This window comes from Alexandromys fortis, unplaced genomic scaffold (assembly GCF_014885135.2).
Source record: "Alexandromys fortis isolate MF-2015 unplaced genomic scaffold, M_Fortis_MF-2015_v1.1 scaffold_70, whole genome shotgun sequence".
Lineage (NCBI taxonomy): Eukaryota > Metazoa > Chordata > Mammalia > Rodentia > Cricetidae > Alexandromys > Alexandromys fortis.
In genome coordinates, this window is record NW_026067955.1 from 5,859,898 (window position 1) to 5,880,231 (window position 20,334).

Below are 20,334 nucleotides of genomic sequence, written 5' to 3' on the forward strand. Positions count from 1 at the left end.
TGCTTAGGTAATATTGTATCTTTCTGGAGTCTTTGATGCAGTTGAAGAATAGATAGTTATAGTTGTTTTCCTTTGTTATGATAAAAGATAAAATAGATATAAATATTGTAACTATAATTCTTGCTTGATAACGGTTTTGTTATATGTAATTTTGCTATATTAAAGTTAAAGCCTTCTTTTTTTTGTTTAAACAGAAAAAGGGGAAATGATGTGGGAGTGTCATATATCAATCTGTTGATTTCATTGGTTAAGTATCCTAATTATGAATATGTACTACACTTTTCTGAGTGGGATAGTAAGCATAAGATACTTTCAGGTGCTGCACAGAAGTGTTCCATGCAATGCAAATGTAAACCTCTTACACCCGCAGAGAATGTCATGTTCCTTAGCTGTGTCCTTTGCCTATGCTCAGGAGATTGCAACAGGAAGAAGCAGTCAACTGCTGGTCTTTACAACATCCCAATCTAGCGAATGGTATGAAACTTCTGGGGAAATCAAACATGTCGTAAGATGCTCAGTCCTCATCTCCTGGCTATGGGATGGCCATCTGTCTTTTAATTCTGTTACTGCTCTCAAGTGTATTTCCATATTACAAAGCACAGTAGTGAACGATCTGCAGGGCTTAGTGTTCTAGCAGCTAGCTGCTACTGTGAACACTCACAGTGCTGCATAACCATTTTTTTTTCAAATTTAATTACACACACACACACACACACACACACACACACACAGTGTTCTGCCTACATGCATGCCTACAGGCCAGAAGAGGGCACCAGATCTTATGACAGATGGTTGTGAGCCACCATGGGGTTGCTGGAAATTGAACTCATGGATCTCTGGAAGGGCAGGCAGCGTTCTCAACCGCTGAACCATCTCTCCAGTCCTGCTAATCATTCTTTTAAAGATGTTAGAGACATTCAGGTTTTATCTATACAGCCATAGAGAAAGGCCTGCATTTGTAGAGCTATATCTAGGCTCAATTCATCATGGGCAAAAAGTCAGGGAAGTAGTTAGTGCACATAATGTAATTTTCCAAACATAATAAACAAAGCTATTTTGGGAGGAACAGTAAATATTCAAAGAAATATTAGATTTTTAAAGACTCTAAAGTTTTCTTGATTAAAAAAAAATGTACTCAGATAGTGAAACTATTGCAGAGTTCACATATGACTATTCTGAAGAGTAGAAAAAAGCCACACAATTAACCTGAGAGTATTACATACTTATTTTAGAAAGTATCTTTTAATTTTGCAATTATGACACAAAAGAACGACAGTACAATTTTCTCCTATATCTGTGTGTGTGTGTGTGGTGGTTCTATGATTTCCTAACAGATATCCAGATCCAATGTTATCTTTTTTATTGTTCCTCATGTGTCATAGGATTTATGTATCACCTAAGCATATCTTCTGAGTCTCTAGGTTCCTTAGAACACTTACTACATTGAAATTGTTATGGTAACTTTTTTTTTTTTTTTTGAGATAGGCTGTCATCTAGTTCAGGCTGGCCCCAAACCAATGGCAGTCTTACTACCCTAGCCTTATTAGTGATGGAGTTAGAAAAACATGCTACCAATCTCCAGTTCCTGGGAAACAAAGGTAACATGTCTTTAAAATAGGACTACTATGAGGGAAAGCCCAAGTCATCTCAGATCTTTCCAGGCAGTTCACACACGTCTACAGCTAGCTTTAGTGATCAGGCACACTCAGCTCTCTACTGTAAGAGCTCTCTACCTGAGTTAACTTTATAGCAAGTAGGTTCCAGTTTTCAGCCAGTGTTCTAAACCCTACAAGCAGGCCAAAATGAAATCTAATAATTTTGTGGCTTCTGACCGGGCAGCAACTGTGAAAGGCATTCACAGTCCTTCCCTGTCTCCTACATCACCACTAAATAATAAAGGGTAAGTGCTACTACGATCTTTCCAAAAAACTCTCTTGTGAAAGCTTGTTTGGTAAGTAGAGTAAAGGCTGCCAGATAAACCACTATGCTTGAGTGCAGAATGTAGATTGACTTTTCCCAGGGATGTAGCATTCTTGAGGAATTAGAGTACTACACTACAAGGTTTGGATATAAGATTCATCATATCAAGACATACTTCTGGGCCTAGAGAGATGCCTTAGCGATTAAGAGTGCTTGGTGCTCTTGGAGAGGACCTAAATTAAGTTCCCAGCACCCACAAGATGGTTCTCTACTGCCTATAACTTGAGCTCTAAGAGATCTGATGCCACCTGCTGGTCTCCAGGGGTGCACATGTGTACACACAGTTTTGGGTTTTTTGTTTGTTTGAAGGATAGCTCTGTTGTATACAGTGGTTCTTGATATACATCAGAATCACCAAAAGTTTTGTTTACATTTAACCAATTTGTTTTGTTTTTTACAAAAGACTTCTTTTATGTCTGTGTGTGTGGAGTTCAGAAAACAACCTTCAGGAATTGGTTCTCTCCTTCCACCATGTGGGTCCCAGGATCAAAATTCAGTTGATAGACTTAGTAGCAAGTGCCTTTGCTTGCTGAGCAATCTCACTAGTCCTCATTGAACCAATTTTTGATTAATATTGTAAACAGAATTACTCTTGGACTAGGTATGGTGGTATACACCTTTAATCCCAGTACTTGGAAGGGCAGAGGCAGATAGATCTCTTGAGTTCCAGACCAGTCTGCTATATAGAATGAGATCCCCATCTTCTCCCCCCCCCCCCATGATCTTTCTATGTGTCCTCTTCTCCTCTTTTGTATGTGGCCTTCCTTCCAGGCTATTTTTGCAGTCTTTATCCAATTTTAGCCTGGTGATAGCCATCTTGCTAAAGTGAGTACCACATGACAGACAGCTGAGCCACTAGTCTTTCTCCCATTGGATTTGTTCAGTGTAGACAATATGCTGTGGGATGATGTTCTTGTACACTGTAAAGATTTGTCACTCATTGGTTTAATAAAACACTGATTGGCCAGTAGCCAGGCAGGAAGTATAGGCGGGGCAACCAGACTAAGAGAATTCTGGGAAGAGGAAAGGCAGAGAGTCTGTCACCAACCAGACACTATTTAGCCACCCAAGAAGCAAGATGTGAGGTAACAAACCACAAACCTCATGATAAAATATAAATTAATAGAAATGTGTTTATTTAAGATGTAAGAGCTAGCTAGGAATACACCTGAACTGAACTGTTGGTCAAATAGTGTTGTAATTAATGTAGTTTTTGTGTGATTATTCGAGTCTGGGTGGCTGGAGAACGAAAGCACAATCTTCGTTTACACAATGCATTTCTTCCTGGGAACTCAGATTGCTCTGCCATCCTGCTGACCTTCATCGTGTCCTCACACAACTCAGAGCTCCTCACCCTTTCGGGGGTGTGGACAGAACAGTGCAAGTCTGTCTCAGCTCTTGGGAAGGAGGGCAAGACTGGCCTTCCTCTGAATCCGAGGTAAGCAGCACTTACCCTTTATTATTTAGTGGTGATGTAGGAGACAGGGAAGGACAGGTCCTCTTGGCAGAGGGTTCTTCCTCTTCTTCATCTGACGAACTGTCTATGGTTAGGTCAATCACCTCGACTTTCTTGTTTTTATTTGAGGACTGGTTGTGGGAAGTCACCTGATGCTCCAATGTGGAGCTCAAGCATCCTGTGTGGGAATGATTAAAACACAAGACCTGTGTCAATTCTTTTTTTCTCAGTGTCCCTGTAGATGAGCATATCAGTTTAGAGTAGCAGCACTATTGTAGCCAGAGTTGAGAAGTAACAGTGGCTCTGTTCTACTCAGTTTAAAACTGCCACTTCTTATTGGTTGTTAATAAATTATTTTGAAAAAACATTTTGAATTAGAATAATCAAAATGTACCTTATGGCTGGGTATGGTGGCGCACACCTTTAATCCCAGCACTCTAGAGGCAGAGGATCTCTGTGAGTTCAAGGCCAGCCTGGCCTACATAGTGAGTTCCAGGATAGTCAAAGCTACATACATGAAGAGACCTTTAAAAAAATTATCTTTCATGTCCACTTTAAAATAAAAGTGTTTTAGAGCAGGATTATGTTACATATGTTTATCTATATAGCATCCAAAATACCTAGGAAATACTAATATTAAAAAAAAGGTTCACTGTCTCCTAGCCAAATACCGAAAGTCAAATCTACCCATATATTTAAAGAAAAAATTAGCTAGATGTGGTGGTGCACACCTTGAGTCAGTCTCAGCACTCAGGAGACAGAAGCAAGTGGATCTCTGTGAGTTCCAGGCCCTACAGGGCTACACAGTGAGATCCTGTCTAAAACAACAACAAACAAAAAGAAGAAAAAAAAAAAAGAGAGAGAGAAGGTAAAAAAAAGCAACATTCACTACTTTGAACCAAAACTACAAAATCCTTTAAAAGGATAGCACTTCAAAACTACGATTTTAAAAGTGACTGTAGCACCATAAAAATATTAAGGTTGGCAAAAAAAAAAAAAAAAAAAAAGTTGGTTTAAAAGGAATCTATTCGTAGACATTTAATTGATAACCTAACAATTACTGAGCCAATTATACTACTCGGAATTTTCAAAAGTCTACATGTGTGAAAACCATGGTGCATCACAGCAGTGACCACCAGATCTGTGGACAGCTACTCACCGTCAACTCCGTTGTAGGAGGCAGTAACTTCCTGCACTTCCTTTTTTGATCTCATGGGAGCCCACGAGCCGTCCTCCTTAAACTGTATTTCGTCACAGTCAGTACAGTATTTTAGGATTTCCATAAACAACCTAAACAGATAATCTGTCTTTAGTACAACAGTTTAAATAAAGACAAATGAAAAGCATGACTCTTAAAATACTTAAGATTTTTTGTTTTCTACAAGTAGTAATGGGGGAAAGAAAATAGAGCAGATAAATTACATTTGTTCTTAAAACCTAATGCTAAATAGGGAAAATAGTTACTCAGATTGTGTAACGTTCATATAAAAATGTCAGGTAACTTTGGAAAAAAACCTGACAACTTGAAAAGTTATTTAGTGTGTGCTAGATGGGTAGGTAGGTGCCACAGTGCATGTGTGGAAGTCTGAAGACAACTTGTAGGAGTTGGTTCTCTACTTCCACTAGGTGGGTTCTGGGGATCAAACACAGACTGTCAGTCTCGGCAAAAAGCCAGCACCTTTTCTCACTGACCCACCTCAGTGGCCCCAAGATTTTTAAATATACAGATATATCCCAGTTCACAAAAACTGAGATGGTTAAGAAAAAATATCTAAAAACAAGATTCTCCATGGGAGTAAAAGCATACACTAGTTATTTCTGAGTGGGGATTTTATATGTATTTAGTTTTCTTCTTAATACTATATACTTGCAACTTGCTCATAAAGTGTTACTTAATAAACTGAAGCTACACATATAAAACATACAACCACCTGGGTGGTGGAGGTAGTGCATGTTTTTAACCCCAGCACTTGGGAGGCAGAGGCAGGCAATTCTCTGTGAGTTTGAGGCAAGCCTGTTTTATAGAGTGAGTTCCAGGGACAGCCATGGGTACATAGAATTACTTGTCTCAAATAAATAAACAAATAAACAAAACAAAAAAATTAATAAAATACAACCAACCGTTAAATCCAAATAAAGTAATATATTAACACTAAAAGAATAGGGGATATATGAAATTCATTGTGGCCAATTATATTATCCAGTTATAATGTTAAATGAAATAAAAAACTAAAAGTTATTAATAGCATATAATTAGAATTTATATAAATAAAACCAGAAGTTATATCAAAAATGTCTTTTATTTTCTGTTCTTTCCATTTTTCAGAGAGAGAGAGAGAGAGAAAGATTTTATTCTAAGAAAGGAAAGAGCTAAGATATATACTATACAGAGCTGGTAAAATATTACTATTAATTTAAGTTTATAAGTTAGTTATTTTATTTCTGAAGAATCCAACTGGAAACAACACTACTTACTCATATTCTCCCAAGACTGACATCTTTAAAGCTCTGGGTTGTAAGTCTATTTATATATACATTCAATTGCTTGTATTATTCCCTTCAGGCTCTTATGCCTTTTATATACTATAAATAAACTGTCTTGTTTGAGTGTTTTACTGAAGAACACTGGAAATAATAGGAAGGCATTTCCCTTTTTCACAGTTCATTTCCTTGTTTCTTGTTCAGTGAGAAAAAGGCAAACAGAAACTTAAGGGAAGAGACAGACTCATGGCCAGATACCAATAGGTCAAACCCACAGAAAATGAATTTTAAGAACTGCTGATCACTGTAATGCAATGGTGAAGACTGAGAAAAGAAATACAAGATAAGGATAGAAACACAAGGAGCAGAACAAAGGGAGCCGCTATTAGCTGGCTGCCCTTTGCCGGGAGCTCTGACAGTGGAGAACAAGTTTTGATGGATAGGACAGAAGCCAGATCTAGTCTCTAGAAAAGTTGGCTAAAAGGTCCACTTTTAAAAGAGACCTTATTATTTACAAATTGTTTAAATTGTATGTGTTGGCTATGTTCATATAGAGTATGGAAAAGGGCATCAGATTCCCTGTTCTGGGAACTGAACCTGGCTATAAAACCAATATAGGCTCTTCACTGTTGAGCCATTTCTTTAGTTCCAAAAGCTCTTATCTATCTATCTATCTATCTATCTATCTATCTATCTATCTATCTATCTATCTATCTATCTATCTATCTATGATGGATTTGAGTTAACCAGAACCTCATAATTTTATCATGGTTTCTCCAAAACACTCCGTAGGTCTTAGATATACTCAAAAGTATATGCATACCCTGTTTAGAACTACTGGTGCTTAAAATGGTAAACAACAGAAGGCACTGAAGGAAAAAGAAAATGCATGTGTTTTTAAAACAAGCTGAACATACACACATAAATGAAAAGTATTTACAATATTTAATTACTGATTTTTTTCAATAATAAAAATCTTATTTTGAAATTTTTACCACTAGGTTTTATCTCAAACCTGATGGCAACAAACTCAGATAACAGAGGCTCATTTTAACACACAAAGAGGAATGCAAACATACATACCCATCAATAATAAGGTGTTCATATGGAGCCTTCTTATCACAGACAGGACAAACCCATGTTGGTTTTTTTTCATTCATTTGGATATAAAGAGTTGCATCAAAACACTGAAGGTGGGAACAGGTAAGTGCCCTACATGGAATTGTCAGCCGCATTTTCCCAAGCTTTAAGAGAGGAGAAAGTTCAAATATTAGTATCTGTTATTCAAACTTAAGTTTTAATAATAATTTACTAAAATAGAATGTATATATATTCTGATTTAAAGCATGCTGTATGCACAATTTCTACACCTAAGGCTCAGTGAACATCATGGAAGAGGGGGCAGAAAAACCGTCAGTGTCAGAGAAGCATGAAATCTGCCAACACTGTCTCCTAGAAAATGACAGGGAAGCTTCTCATCCACAATTCTGCATGGCTGCCTGAACAGAACCCGCACCAACAGACATGCTAACACAGTACAGGGAAATCTTACAGGGTCCACTCCTAGACGAAGAACTATATGTAGGTAACTGAGTGATGCTGAGAGTAGGAGAAACAGTCTTCTCCAGGGATAAATCTCCTAATTGGTTATCAGATACCAAAAGGCCAGCTCTGAAATTATGTACATACAAGTAACAATCTATCATATGAACTGAGCAGGTTGTATTTATATATATTTAGGAATATATTGCACAATTACAAGTATATGCAATAATAACACTTAAAAGAAAAAGAAGCCATGATTTTGAAAGGGGGCAATGGAGGGGGTACCTGGGTGATTAGAAGGAAAGGGAAATGGGAAAATGTTGGGTTTTTTTGTTTGTTTGGTTTTGGTTTTTCGAGACAGAGTTTCTCTGTGTAGCTTTGGAACCTGTCCTGAAATTCACTCTGTAGACCAGGCTGGCCTTGAACTCAGAGATCCGTCTGCCTCTGTCTCCTGAGTGCTGGGATTGAAGGTGTGCACCACTACCGCCTGGCCGAAAATGTTATATTTTAATGTCAATAAATTTAAAATTTTAATATAAAAACATGCTGTATCTGTATTGTTTCTGTTTCAATACACTGGAAAAACATAAGACACATTTTTTTGAGAAACCTGCCTGCAGGTTAAACACTACAGTTTATCTCTGAACATCAAAACAGTGATTATTTAGTCAACTACAAGGGCATTTACTACTACCATCTATAGCACTCTACCACTGAGTTATATTCCCAGCCTTCTCTCACTCTCACATTCTAAATCAGTCTTTGATCTGAAAAGAAGAAGCATCTAATTAAACGTTTAGAAAAAGGAGAGTCTTATTAACTCTGGCCAGTCATAAAGATCAGTAAGGACTCTAGCTTCATCTTTGAAACTGTTTAGTTCACAGGATGAAGTCAAAATCACCCATTTCCTCCATAGTGGCTAGGGACAGCTCGGAATACAAAGCAGATGTTGTGTACTCTGTATTTCTCTCCTCAATAGGCATCAACACACAGCCAACAGCCCTGGGTCTCAAGTATTGCTAGACAATTCAGGGATATTTTTCTTGCCTCATAACTGTTGAGTTGACACAGGCTGACTCTATTCCACAAATGGACATCTTCTTTGTCCTAAGCTGCTTGTTTGGGCCCAAGGTAGAAACTTTGCCTGTGCACCTGCACAAGGAGTGCTGTATCATGACCACTACAGGGTCCCCAAAAGTCTGTAATGGCCACAGAGCCTGTAAGCTTCTCACTTTCTATAATGGTATTATTATATTAAGTTCATGGAAAAAGATTTTCTGTATGTATGTGAGTTAAAACTGAAAAAGGTTCTTTATTGGCTTGCAAAAATTTCAGGGAAACGTGTAATTTCCTGGTCTACCAAGGAAACCAACTGTCACAGGGCCCTAAATTATTGTTCTGGTACCAATGATATACTGTACTTCTAGGGCAAACACTTGACCTCTCTGAGCCTCCTTTTCTATCTGGAAAGTAGCACCACTTCCTCCTTACTTCCACCGGATGCAGTGATGAAGAATTTAAAAAGAACAATGGACACGTGATCAACTTAAAACAGGAGAATGTCCATTTATCACATCCAACGACAGGAGAGGAAAGACTCAGAGTAAAATGAGGGTGCTCTTCTCCTGTGTCCCAGTTCTACCCTTGAGTAAGATTATACTATTTGTTTGTGTACCTTCTCCTAGAAACAAGTCAGACTCTTGTCCTTGTCCCCAGCTGTGGAAAAGCACCTGCTATACTGTAGAATGCTAGTCTTGTATACTGATAAACTGTCAGCTGTGCATACTCCAGTCCAAAGAGAAATTCGTTATGCCTGAAAGATGTGATTGATAGCTGGGACTATAGGTATGTGAAAGGAAAGCCTTCGAGAACTACCTCTTTCAAGAGTAAATTCTATGGCCTGTCTCTTGGATTTTGAAACCATCTTTCTTCCTGTTTTACTGTCTCCATGAAGCATCAGGAGGAGCCTACCAGCTCTGCAGCTGAGTTTAGGGTGCTGGCACTGAGTCCCCATAGGACTTTAAACCTATGGTTTCTTCACTTCATATTAAGCAACCAATAGGAATTTGCATTTCACAGTTAAGGTCTAATTTAACATATAAAAATTGAATTTGGGACTGAGATAAAGACAATAGAACATTTGCCTAACATGCAAGGAAGTCCTGGGTTTCTGTACTGTGTGTAACTCACAGATGTGCACCTGGAATCTCAGCACTTCCGAGGTAGAAGCTGTTGACAATCATCGTTGGACAGAATAGTGAGACTGAGGAAAGTCTGGACAATACAGTCCTTGGTTTCAAAAAACAAATGCCCCTCCCACTAAAAGTGTATTAAAATAAAAAGCTAACAATTTAATCTAGCACCATCAACTAGATCCTAACTTGGAAAATCTTGCTGGACTTAGCTAATGGCAAACAGGCAATGGATTTTCTGTTGCCAGAACAAATTTATTCTTTGTTTTTTTCTTTCATGTGCTTATGGAAATCAAATTGTAAGAAGCAAATACAAGTTCAGTAAAAGGTGTCAAGAAGCTCTTTAGTTAGCCCTTTGTGCACACAGGCAAGAAAACCATCCCAAGCCTTTGTGGTGACCTTCACCAACAAAGGTGACGTACAGTCTGAAAGCAAACTGATAGGTAAACAGTACGAGTAAGTCATAGATGACATAAGAAAGCCGAGGTTAATGTTCAAATAGACGGCCTTTTATTAACTATAATACAAATGCTACCTCAAAAGAATTATAAAATAATTCTTATGTGAAAAGTCCTCATATCTCTGAATTTTAAAATCAATCACTAAAGATTTAAGTGTCTGTCAGACAAACATTCGTTATCTCTAACCTGAGTGCTGAGCAATTTAGTCTTTTATTTACAAAGTCCTCTTCTCTCATGGGACAAATGGATGTTTTCAACATCCACAGACAAACGTAAACAAGCCCCGCATGTTTTCTAGTGAGACTGACTTTACTCAATGGTGCTACAGCTCATAGTGCTGCATGAGAAAAAACTAAGTCTAAGTAAGTCTAAGCCAGCGTACACCAGCAATGTCATGACAAGGTGTACTTTTTCTTTATAAAAACGAAACATGCTGGGCGGTGGTGGCGCATGCCTTTAATCCCAGCACTCAGGAGGCAGAGGCAGGCGGGTCTCTGGGAGTTTGAGGCCAGCCTGATCTAGAAGAGCTAGTTCCGGGACAGGCACCAAAGCTACAGAGAAACCCTGTCTCGAAAAACAAAACAAAACAAAACAAACAACAACAACAACAAAAACCGAAACATGACTTAAGAAAAAAAAAACTCCTAAGTTTTCTATACTAATAAATACTTATAAAATAAATTTCTAGTTTATTTTCTCTCTATAAACTCTAAATGTGCATTTGGGTTTGCAGGTCTGTTGCACAGCTCACATCTGACTTCTCAACACTTCCATCTCTGTTCTTAATAAATTAGAACAGACAATCCTCAAAGAACAAAGGCATTTTAATTATTTTTGTTGCCCTTAGCTAAATGGCACACAAATAACAGAAATTCATTTATTCTGAGCTCTGCATATTAAAAAAGGGAAATAGAAATGCACAGTAAGATGGCATATTTACATATTTCAAAGAACAAATCTCTTTTTATGATTCCATAAATTTGATATATAGATGAGTTATCACAACTGTATTTTATTTTTGAGAAAAAACATACCTAAAATATATGGTCTTGATGTTCTGGAATAACTGTAGGGAGGTATCTCTTTAGCCAGATAGGAACTCATGACATATTGTAATTATATATTACATATAGTAGGTTTTCTATAATATGAATTCTGAAAGCAGATGCTAGTTTACAAGGAATTGCTAAAACTGTTGGAATTAATGAAAGAGGAGCACAGGGGACTTGAAACAAAAATTATAAGCTGGCTCACTAAATCAAGAAGTGTAAGAAGCAAAATGTGATCAACATTTCCTAGTAACATGGGAAAGCACCTGAAGCATAGAATGCGAAATCATTCCATGAATAAAAATGTCACCATCTACCCTGGGCTGTTTCTTTACATGAAGACATTTTGTGTGACTGTTCAACACTTTATAAATATTACATATTAGTGCAGCTGTAAACACTTTCAAGATGGGAATGCAAAAAAACAAGACTCCTCTAGTGATTTAAGTGGGAAATGAAGCTTCTGTGTTTTTCTAAATTTATCAAATCCCCTCACCTGGGATTTTATAATGAAACAAAACAGCAAGAAACCATGAAAAGGGAAATAGGTTAAGTCAGGACTTGGAGGAAAAAATTATTGGTTTTGTTGTTGTTGTTTTTCGAGACAGGGTTTCTCTGTGTAGCCCTAGCTGTCCTGGAACTAGCTTTTGTAGACCAGACTGGCCTCAAACTCACAAGAGATCCGCCTCCCTCTGCCTCCAGAGTGCTGGGATTAAAGGCGTGCACTACCACCGCCTGGCAAATTATTAAGTTTTTTTCTCTCTCTCTTACCATCTACTTTCCTGATTTAGCCAATTTTATGCTTCTTTAAAAAATTGATTGTTCTTTTATTTTCCAACTATTTCCCTGTGTATTTATCAATTTATAAACAACAACAATAAATAAACCTAGTTTCCTTTACAGGCTATATTTAGGGTATTATAACATTTAGCTGGTTATTAAAGAACTTTTAGTAATAATAACCTGGCTGGACAGTAGTAGCATACTCAGGAGGCAGAGGCAGGAGGACCTCTGAGTTTGAGGCCAGCCTGGTCTACAGCATGAGTTCCAGGACAGTCAAGGCTACATAGAAAACTCCTGTCTTGAAAAAAATAAAACCCAACCTGACAATACTACTTTTCTGAGGAAAGAAGGCTATAAAGAGGACTTGGAAGGATGCCCTTCACAGAGCAGATGATAGGGCTTAGCAGCTCTTGCACTGTGTTTCCTCCATGGCCATTAAGGTGTGTAATGAGTAGGGATCCCAGCTTTAGGAAACATGCAAAGGATAGAACTGAAAATTAACCATACACCAATGACTTTATATTCAAGTCAAGGTTTAGTAAATAATACAAGGCTTAGACATAGGATAAGTACCATATAATTTTTACAAAACTTTTTGCTTCTTCAAGAACACAAGAACTACCATCATCTTAGGTTAGTGGGATCTCAATGTTGAAAACTTTCAGTATATTGCCTTTCTGAACAATCCGGCAAATCAGAAAACACATGTGTCCTTTCATTCTTCATACATTTAAATAGTTAATCTGATGAATTATAGAACAAGAGATAATCAAAATGTCAATAATTTATTATTCATTTTCACCTTTCATATGAAGGCAGTATTCAACTGCCATCCCTATGCTGGTAGGCCCAACAACAAATTAGGTATGAAATGAATTTCAACAACACAATTTTTTTGCTTATAGGTTTAATACTTTGGACAAATCTTATGATTTGATAATTGTTTCATTCAAATGACTATTTCTTATAATTCCCCTTTCTGGCTTATAAGTGAGTATTCTTAATTCTATAGGCATAAATGAATTCAGTCAGGCACAACAGGATTTTCTCCTCTTCCCTGTTTTAAAAATTGAGACAAGGTTTAGCTCAGCTGGACTTGAACTCACGGTAATCAATCTGATTCAGCACTCCAACCCCCCCCCCCCCCCAAGTTCTGGGATTTGTATCACCAGGCTTGGTGCTCTCGTGCATGCAGAGCGTGCGCATGTGCGCGTGCATGTGTGTGTGTATACAGTCCACAGTACAGATGATCCACACCACAAGAAAAGCACACTTTAGAATTATTCAGCTCACAGTCTTATGTCTCAGTGTCTTTTCATTTTGATAAACTTTGACAAGTTTAGAGTGGGCAGATTCTAGAAGTAAGCAGAATTCTCATGCTCAGTACAAAGAATAAGAGTATATACCATTTTCAAAGGCAAGCGTAAGCAAAGACTTACTGGACACAGAAGCGAAACTCGTAGGCTGGTGGTAGCTATTTCACTGTCTGGATCTGCAGTTAATTTCTCTTTAACTGAAATGCATTGAAGAGAAAACAAACAGAAGAAGTTTATTAAAGGCCTTATCAATATAACATATTTTAAAAGGAGCTTACAATCTGAAACCTAAATAACTCAAAAATAATCTACTCAATCATGTTCTCATCAACTGGCTGGACAGCTAAGAGCAGTCACACACTTTACACCCTTCAGAGGAAGTAAAGGAAGAAGAGCCTCACTCTGTAACCCATCTGAAGCCCCTGCAGAGTGCTGGGACTGCATCACAGCCCACAGAAATGCTCAACAGCAGTTTATGTGACCAGGGATGGCTAGCCCCTTTTAGTTATTATTCTAAGACACCAATGATTTTCTTTAAAATTTGATTAATTTGTATTCTTTTAAAGGAACGTAATAAAGAGCAATGATAAAAATAATTTATGTAAAGAAAAGGTCCGACTATTTTCTTTACCACATAACTGAATCCTGCAGCTTACCCATAATCAATCTGCCTCTTTCAGTTTAATGTTACTTACAGTAAATCTGGAAGCCACACCAGATAATTTCTTTTCTTTTCTTTTCTTTTCTTTTTTTTTTTTTTGGTTTTTCGAGACAAGGTTTCTCTGTGGCTTTGGAGCCTGTCCTGGAACTAGCTCTGTAGACCAGACTGGTCTCGAACTTACAAAGATCCAAAGATCCGCCTGCCTCTGCCTCCCGAGTGCTGGGATTAAAGGCGTGTGCCAGTCTTTTCAGTTAAACTTCATACAATTCTCAAAAAAGGAGGCACCAATAATTTTACTTTTCATGGCTACTTTTATTATCCTCCAGTTTACTAGAAAGGATTCTTTATAATTCCCATGCATGGTAGTTTGAATAAGAATGGTCCCCACAGGTTCATACAGTTGAATGCTTTGTGACCAGGGAGTGACACGATTTAAGGATTAGGAGGTGTGGCCTTGTGGGGGAAGTGTGTCACTGTGGGTTAGGCCCCGTCTCTGCTTGTGGATCAGGATGTAGTTCTCAGCACTGCTGCAGCAAGTGCCTGCCTGTGTCCTGTCCCCGCCTTACTTACCCCCCCCCACCAGGCTCCTGCCATATTGACAATGGATACGTCTCTGAAACTGTAAACAGCCCCCATTAAATGCTTCCTTTTGTAAGAGTTGCCTTGGTCATGATGTCTCTTCACAGAAATAGAACACTGACTCAGACACCATGTGCAAACCTGTGGCAGCAGTTAACCTCTGCAGACAGCACCAACAACAGAAAACACAGTCAGGAAATGACCAGGGATAATATTCCAAAAATAGGGGCTTGAGGTGGAGTAGTTGTGAGCACAACCACCTACAGTTTCAGAGTTGTTGTACAATAATTATAACAACACTCATAACTGAAGAAAACCCAGTGAGAGAAGGGCAAACAGATATGCAAATATCTGGGCGCTGACTGCCATTAACAGAAACTAAGAAGCCAGCCTTTATGAAGTTGTGAGCACACACACAGTTTGGAATTTTTAGAAGGCCCAAGTTTTGGACAGTCTACTAAACTGATCTCTTACATTAGGGAATCTCAAGCAGAAATACATCTGAATTTCACCTGGACCATTCTAATTTACAACTGATCACTACAGTGGACTGGGGAAGAGGGACGTGAATGGGTGGTTTAAAAAGCTCTACACAGATTCTGACACCAGACTAAGAAGTTATTTTGTAGACTAGAAACCTGAAGTTTTCAAAGTCTGACCTTCAAATTCCAAAGTCACAAAACCTTTGGATTTTAGTTTGGAAAGCAGAGTCATCAAAACACTATACTAACTAATACTAAATATAAATTAGGAATTCATGTGTTTGCCACTATTCACCCAACCTTAGCTAATCTTTCTTAATATAATTTGAAAGAATACTAATTTAATTAGTAGGGCAAAGTGACTTTGTAATCCCAGGAGGATTGCTATGAGTTCCAGGCCAGCCTGGACTACAGTATGAGACCCTGTTACAAAACAAAATAAAATCCCAATTAATAGTAACAACCCCCTCAAATCTCCACTCCTCTGTGACAACAGAAAATAAACATGAAAATAGAATCCAAATGTGATTCTTAGGGTGTCTGAGCCCATGAACTAGGTAAGGGAGGAGCTGCCCTCATTGTGATGGGACTATCCAACTAACTGTAAAGGGGAGCTGGGATGTGAACAGGACAGAACGAAAAAACAAAAACCCCACTGGAATTTAGCTTTCGGATTTCAGTATTCATACCCGCATCCCAGAGCTCTGCAGCCATTGGCCCCAGCTGGGAGTTACATCATTGGCCTGAGTCTATGGACTTAAGCTCAACTATGCTTCCCTGGTTCTCCAGTTTGCAGCTGGCACACTGTGGGACATGTAAGCCTTATGTCTCCCAATCTTCCTATTTTTATCCCCCTGGTTCTTACTCATTCTAGAGGACCCTGAGTTAGACACTGTCTACTTTGCATGTCTTTACCATCCAGTCCAGCAGCACCCTCCTACACTGCAATGTTAACAGTGACTGTCTAGGCATTGTGTAAACTTGCACTTAAATGCAGCAACAGCATAATATCAGCCTTCAAATCAAAATTCAGTGGTCAGTACTTAGGCAACAAACAGGAGGAAGAAGACACTGGGCCAGTAAGTCAGAATTCTGACTTGACAAGTCACTTCAGTAACTTTTTCCATAAATGAGAATAATATCACAGCACTGGATAAAATGAGTTTGACTCAATGAAAAATGTCATAAAATATCTAATATTATAATTAATAAATGCTAGTAGTTGGTACTTAAAATGATTTGCACGCTTCCTTTCTCTTGGAGATAGATGTTCTGAAATCATGTTTGCAGATTTCTATTACAACAAGCAAACAGACAAAAATCTCCTTTTGTAGCAGACCAAATCATAGCCTTAAAATACCTCTTTTAAAAAGTGAGGTAACGTAGGTTCTGCTGCTCAGGCTGAGGGTTCAAATCTATTCCGCAATATACTGGCCATCTTTGATGCCATCTGGCAGCTCCTGAGGGAGAATGGCTAGCTGATCTCTGTACTGCAATATCAGAAGGAGCTGTGTGAACAAGTGTGTGCAGCACCAGCATGTGTCACACAGAAATCTCATTGACTGAGCTACCATGGCAGACGCTGACACAACCAGTCTTACAAAGGCAGTGGAATAATCTTCCAGGAGGCTGCTGTTAGGAGGAGTGACAAAAATGGAACAAATCTCCTGAGAAACTGACAACACTAACCAACTGAGCTATTTTGAATATGGGTAAAAAGTCTGTGACTCTTTTTAGGCTGTGAAGAAAACTACTAGCTTTACCATATTCTTAATGGAAATCTGTTAGTAATAAAGCATATCCCACAATTAGGGACTGAACCCAGGGCCTTGTGCCTGTTGAGCAAGCAAGTTCTCTCCCATGGAGCTATATGACCAGTCCTGCCCTGGTAAAGATTCTACCAGGGTTTTGACTAGACTGAATCTCTTGATGAATCTGGGGAACTGGCGTGAGTCGTGCTGAGTCTTCTGCTCTCCTAACATCTGATGACATAGTTTTGTCCATCTAACTCCAGTCTTCTGCTCTTCTAACATCTGACATCATAGTCTGTCCGTTAACTCAAGTCTTCAGCTGGGGTTCTCATAAGTTTTCAGCACCTATACCTTGCACATCTTTTATGCCACATGTCTCTAAGTATCCAAAATTTTCCTGTTACACATTAGCAATAAATACAGTTCAGTTACATGTATTGATCAGGAATTCACTGATTCATGTTATTTGTTCTAGCAGCTTCTTTAGAGATTCTTTGTTTTTTTTCTATGTAAATAATCTGCAAATAAAGGTAATAATTATTTATGCATCCTTAATCTTTATTTTATTTTTCTTTTCCTTGTTGAGCTGTGTAGGACACCTCAGGGCAATGGTAGGCACCAACACTCTAACTTTATTCATAGTCTTACAAGATTCAAGTGTTTACCACTAACTAGGATACTTTTTTTTTGTAAATGTTTGTATCACTGATGTAGTTCCTTTCTTGTTTCATTAATATTTTGCTGAGAGTTTTATCAGGAATAGATGTTAAAGTTAGATAACTGGCTCTTTTGCATCATCTAAGGAGGTAGTAATTAAATAATTTTTCTTTTTCAATTTTTCATAAAAAGTGAATTATAGATTAACTTTCCAATACTCAATCAACTTCCTGGAATACCATTTTTCATAAGGGACTTAAAATAATCAAAATACCTCTGAAATAGAAAAAGGGGGAGACTGTTTTCAAGGCTTGCTAAGAGGTCTCAGTAATTCCTGAAATAGATTCACATACCTATGGTCAACAAGTTTGTGACAAAAAGCCAAAGAAATTAAATGACGAAAAAATACAGAGTTTCACTGTGTAGCCATGAAAATCCTGGAACTCACTCTGTTAAACAGGCTGTCCTTGAACTCAATGGATTTGCCTGCCTCTGCCTCCAAAGTGCTAAGAGGAAAGGTTTACATCACTGTTGCCCAGCTGGACTCCTATTCTTATGCTTTAGCAACATGAGGCTGCATTAAATAAATTGAAATATAATTTAATTTAAAATTCAGCGTGTTAGTTGTACTAGTCACATTGTAAGTGTTCAGTAGCCATGTTGTTGGTGACTATCACATGACTGTTTCAATCATATACAATTATTTCAGACTGCCCTACTAGATGGTGCTATTCTGGGATATAAATGCTTGATTTCTCTCCTCCATTTTATCAGAATGTTTTAATTCAGTCTTTTAGAATTTTGGGGTGAAAACAACCAAACACATTAGGCTCAATAGAGGAGACAGAACACTTTGAAGTCTGATCTCTCTACACTTCCTTTCATCAGTCCATACCAATCACTGAGTACAGAAGCACATGCATGTGGAAAGCTGTGAGGAAGTCACAAATTTGACATCACAAACAGTAACAATAACTCAACAAAATGTGAGAGTTTTCTGTGCGCTAAGGAACTATGTAAGGCAGTGAGAACTCTAAGAAGAATGAGATGAAAGCCAGCAGAAAAGATGCTCAGTGTGGTCCCTTCCAGATGATGGGCACCAAGAGACTCTGGAGGTGCTGGGAAACAAAGGACCATTAGAGTGAGGCAGTGAAGCATAGAGAACACTCGGAGGAGAGGGGTAATATGTTTTTGCAAAGTAAAATATAAGAAGAGTAAAAGAGAGAACTGGGGAAGTACTAAGAAGGTCACATCAGTGTTGTATGTCATACTAATGAAGCTGGAGATTCTACTTCACTGGTGTCAGGGGTTCAGGAGATAATGAGGATGGTAAGAGCAGATAAGTTAGTAAGTTAGGCATCCAGGAAAGAGGCAAGAAAAGCCAAGAAAGGGGTGGAATATATCATTTAGGACGAAGCTTCTAAAGATAAAGACAAGATTTAAGGATTTATGTGAGGGCAATGACAGAAGACATGTTTGAGAAAGGTTTAGGTTGTCAGTTTTAAATTCTTGATTCTGATGAAGTAGAACAATGTTTAGGTGAAGGTAGTCAGTTTATGCAATCTCAAATTGGAGGAGAGACCTGAATGGAGATTTATATTTGGGAGTTTGTACTAGTTTAAGCAGTAACAGTGGATGTGAAAAGCAGAACAAGCATGGAATCCCAGGGAACATTTATGATACACCCACATCTGCACCCCAGGGTCTCACTACATAGCGTTGGCTGGTCTCTTAACTCACAGTCTACCTCTCCCTCTCCATGCTGGGATTAAGGGCCACTATGCCCAGAATTAGGATGCTTCTCTCCAAGAGTCCTCTGAAGGAATGTGGCTGAGGTCAAGGGAGGAGAGAATTTCAAAGAGAAAGAGGTTGGTATCAAATGCAACAAAGTATCCAAAGTAGAAATGCAGTGAGAGCACCACTGTAGTCACTGCCTGAGCACATTTAGGGGGGCTTGGGGCTCAAAGACTGTGAGTGGCATGGAGTAGGAACACAGAGCAATGCAGACCACCTTTGTTGAGAGCAATCAGATAAACAAGAAGCAGAGGTGTTTTTTGTTTGTTTTTATTGTTGTTGTTTGAGACAAGGTCTCATTGTCTAGCCTTGGCTGGCCTGTAACTTGATTTGTAGATCAGGCTAGTCTTGAACTCACAGAGATTAAAGGTGTGTGCCACCACTGCCCAGCAAGAAGTAGAGTTTTAAGGTATAAAATGAAGGAGACCTAACAGGAGACCCGTTAAGAACACTGGAGGAGGCCACAGGAACTAGAAATGTGAGTGAAGGACCAGTGAGGTATCAGGTCGGGTTAAGGCTGTAACCGGCACCTTCCTTGTACTCACACCTCAGTTCTCACAGTTGAAGAGTGCAGTCAGCTCTTTCACAATCTCATCTTTTAAATCCCATTTTCATTTCTGAAAATAGCATTAATATGGAATACAGTGCTTAAGAATGCAGGCCAGTGCAATACTCAGTTGGTTAAGGTACTTGCGGCACAAACTGACCTCCTGGAACACATGCAAAGGTGGAAGAAAGGGCTCCAAAGTGTCCTGATTCCACCCCCAATAGACACACTCTCTTTCTCATACACCCCCCCCCCCCAAACACACACTTGTTTTGCTTTTTTAATTGCTCCAGAGCATTAGACTTGCCCCTCCTTGCTCATCCTCCAGCTGATGATCAGATCTTTCAAATCTGACCGTGCATTCCTGTTTAAGAATCTTGTTATGGCTTTCTATCACTTACCTTTACAGCACCAATGAATTTAGAGACCCCCCACCCCATCTGGGCTAGTCTCATCCTTTTCAATATTGTTGTTTCCCTTTTCACTGGGCATATTCCCTTCCTATCCTCGGGCTTAACAACTTCTCTTCTTCCAATACTGTCCTTAGCATCACAGACAGAGCACTAGAATGCCCTGTGGTGTCTCTTCAGAGTTCCCTGT

General features: G+C 38.6%; 1 protein-coding gene across 2 annotated transcripts in view; it reads right to left on the bottom strand.

Annotated features, from left to right (window-relative positions):
* Nucleotides 1-20,334, bottom strand: part of Pias1 (protein inhibitor of activated STAT 1) — a 110,342-nt gene that overhangs the window by 13,504 nt on the left and 76,504 nt on the right. For both annotated transcript variants that reach the window (XM_050151748.1, XM_050151749.1), the window contains exons 8-11: nt 13,387-13,460; nt 7,001-7,161; nt 4,596-4,726; nt 3,434-3,614 (exon numbers count right to left, since the gene is read on the bottom strand). In XM_050151748.1, the coding sequence (XP_050007705.1) occupies nt 3,434-3,614; nt 4,596-4,726; nt 7,001-7,161; nt 13,387-13,460 (547 nt within the window). The remainder of the gene's footprint in view (nt 1-3,433; nt 3,615-4,595; nt 4,727-7,000; nt 7,162-13,386; nt 13,461-20,334) is intronic.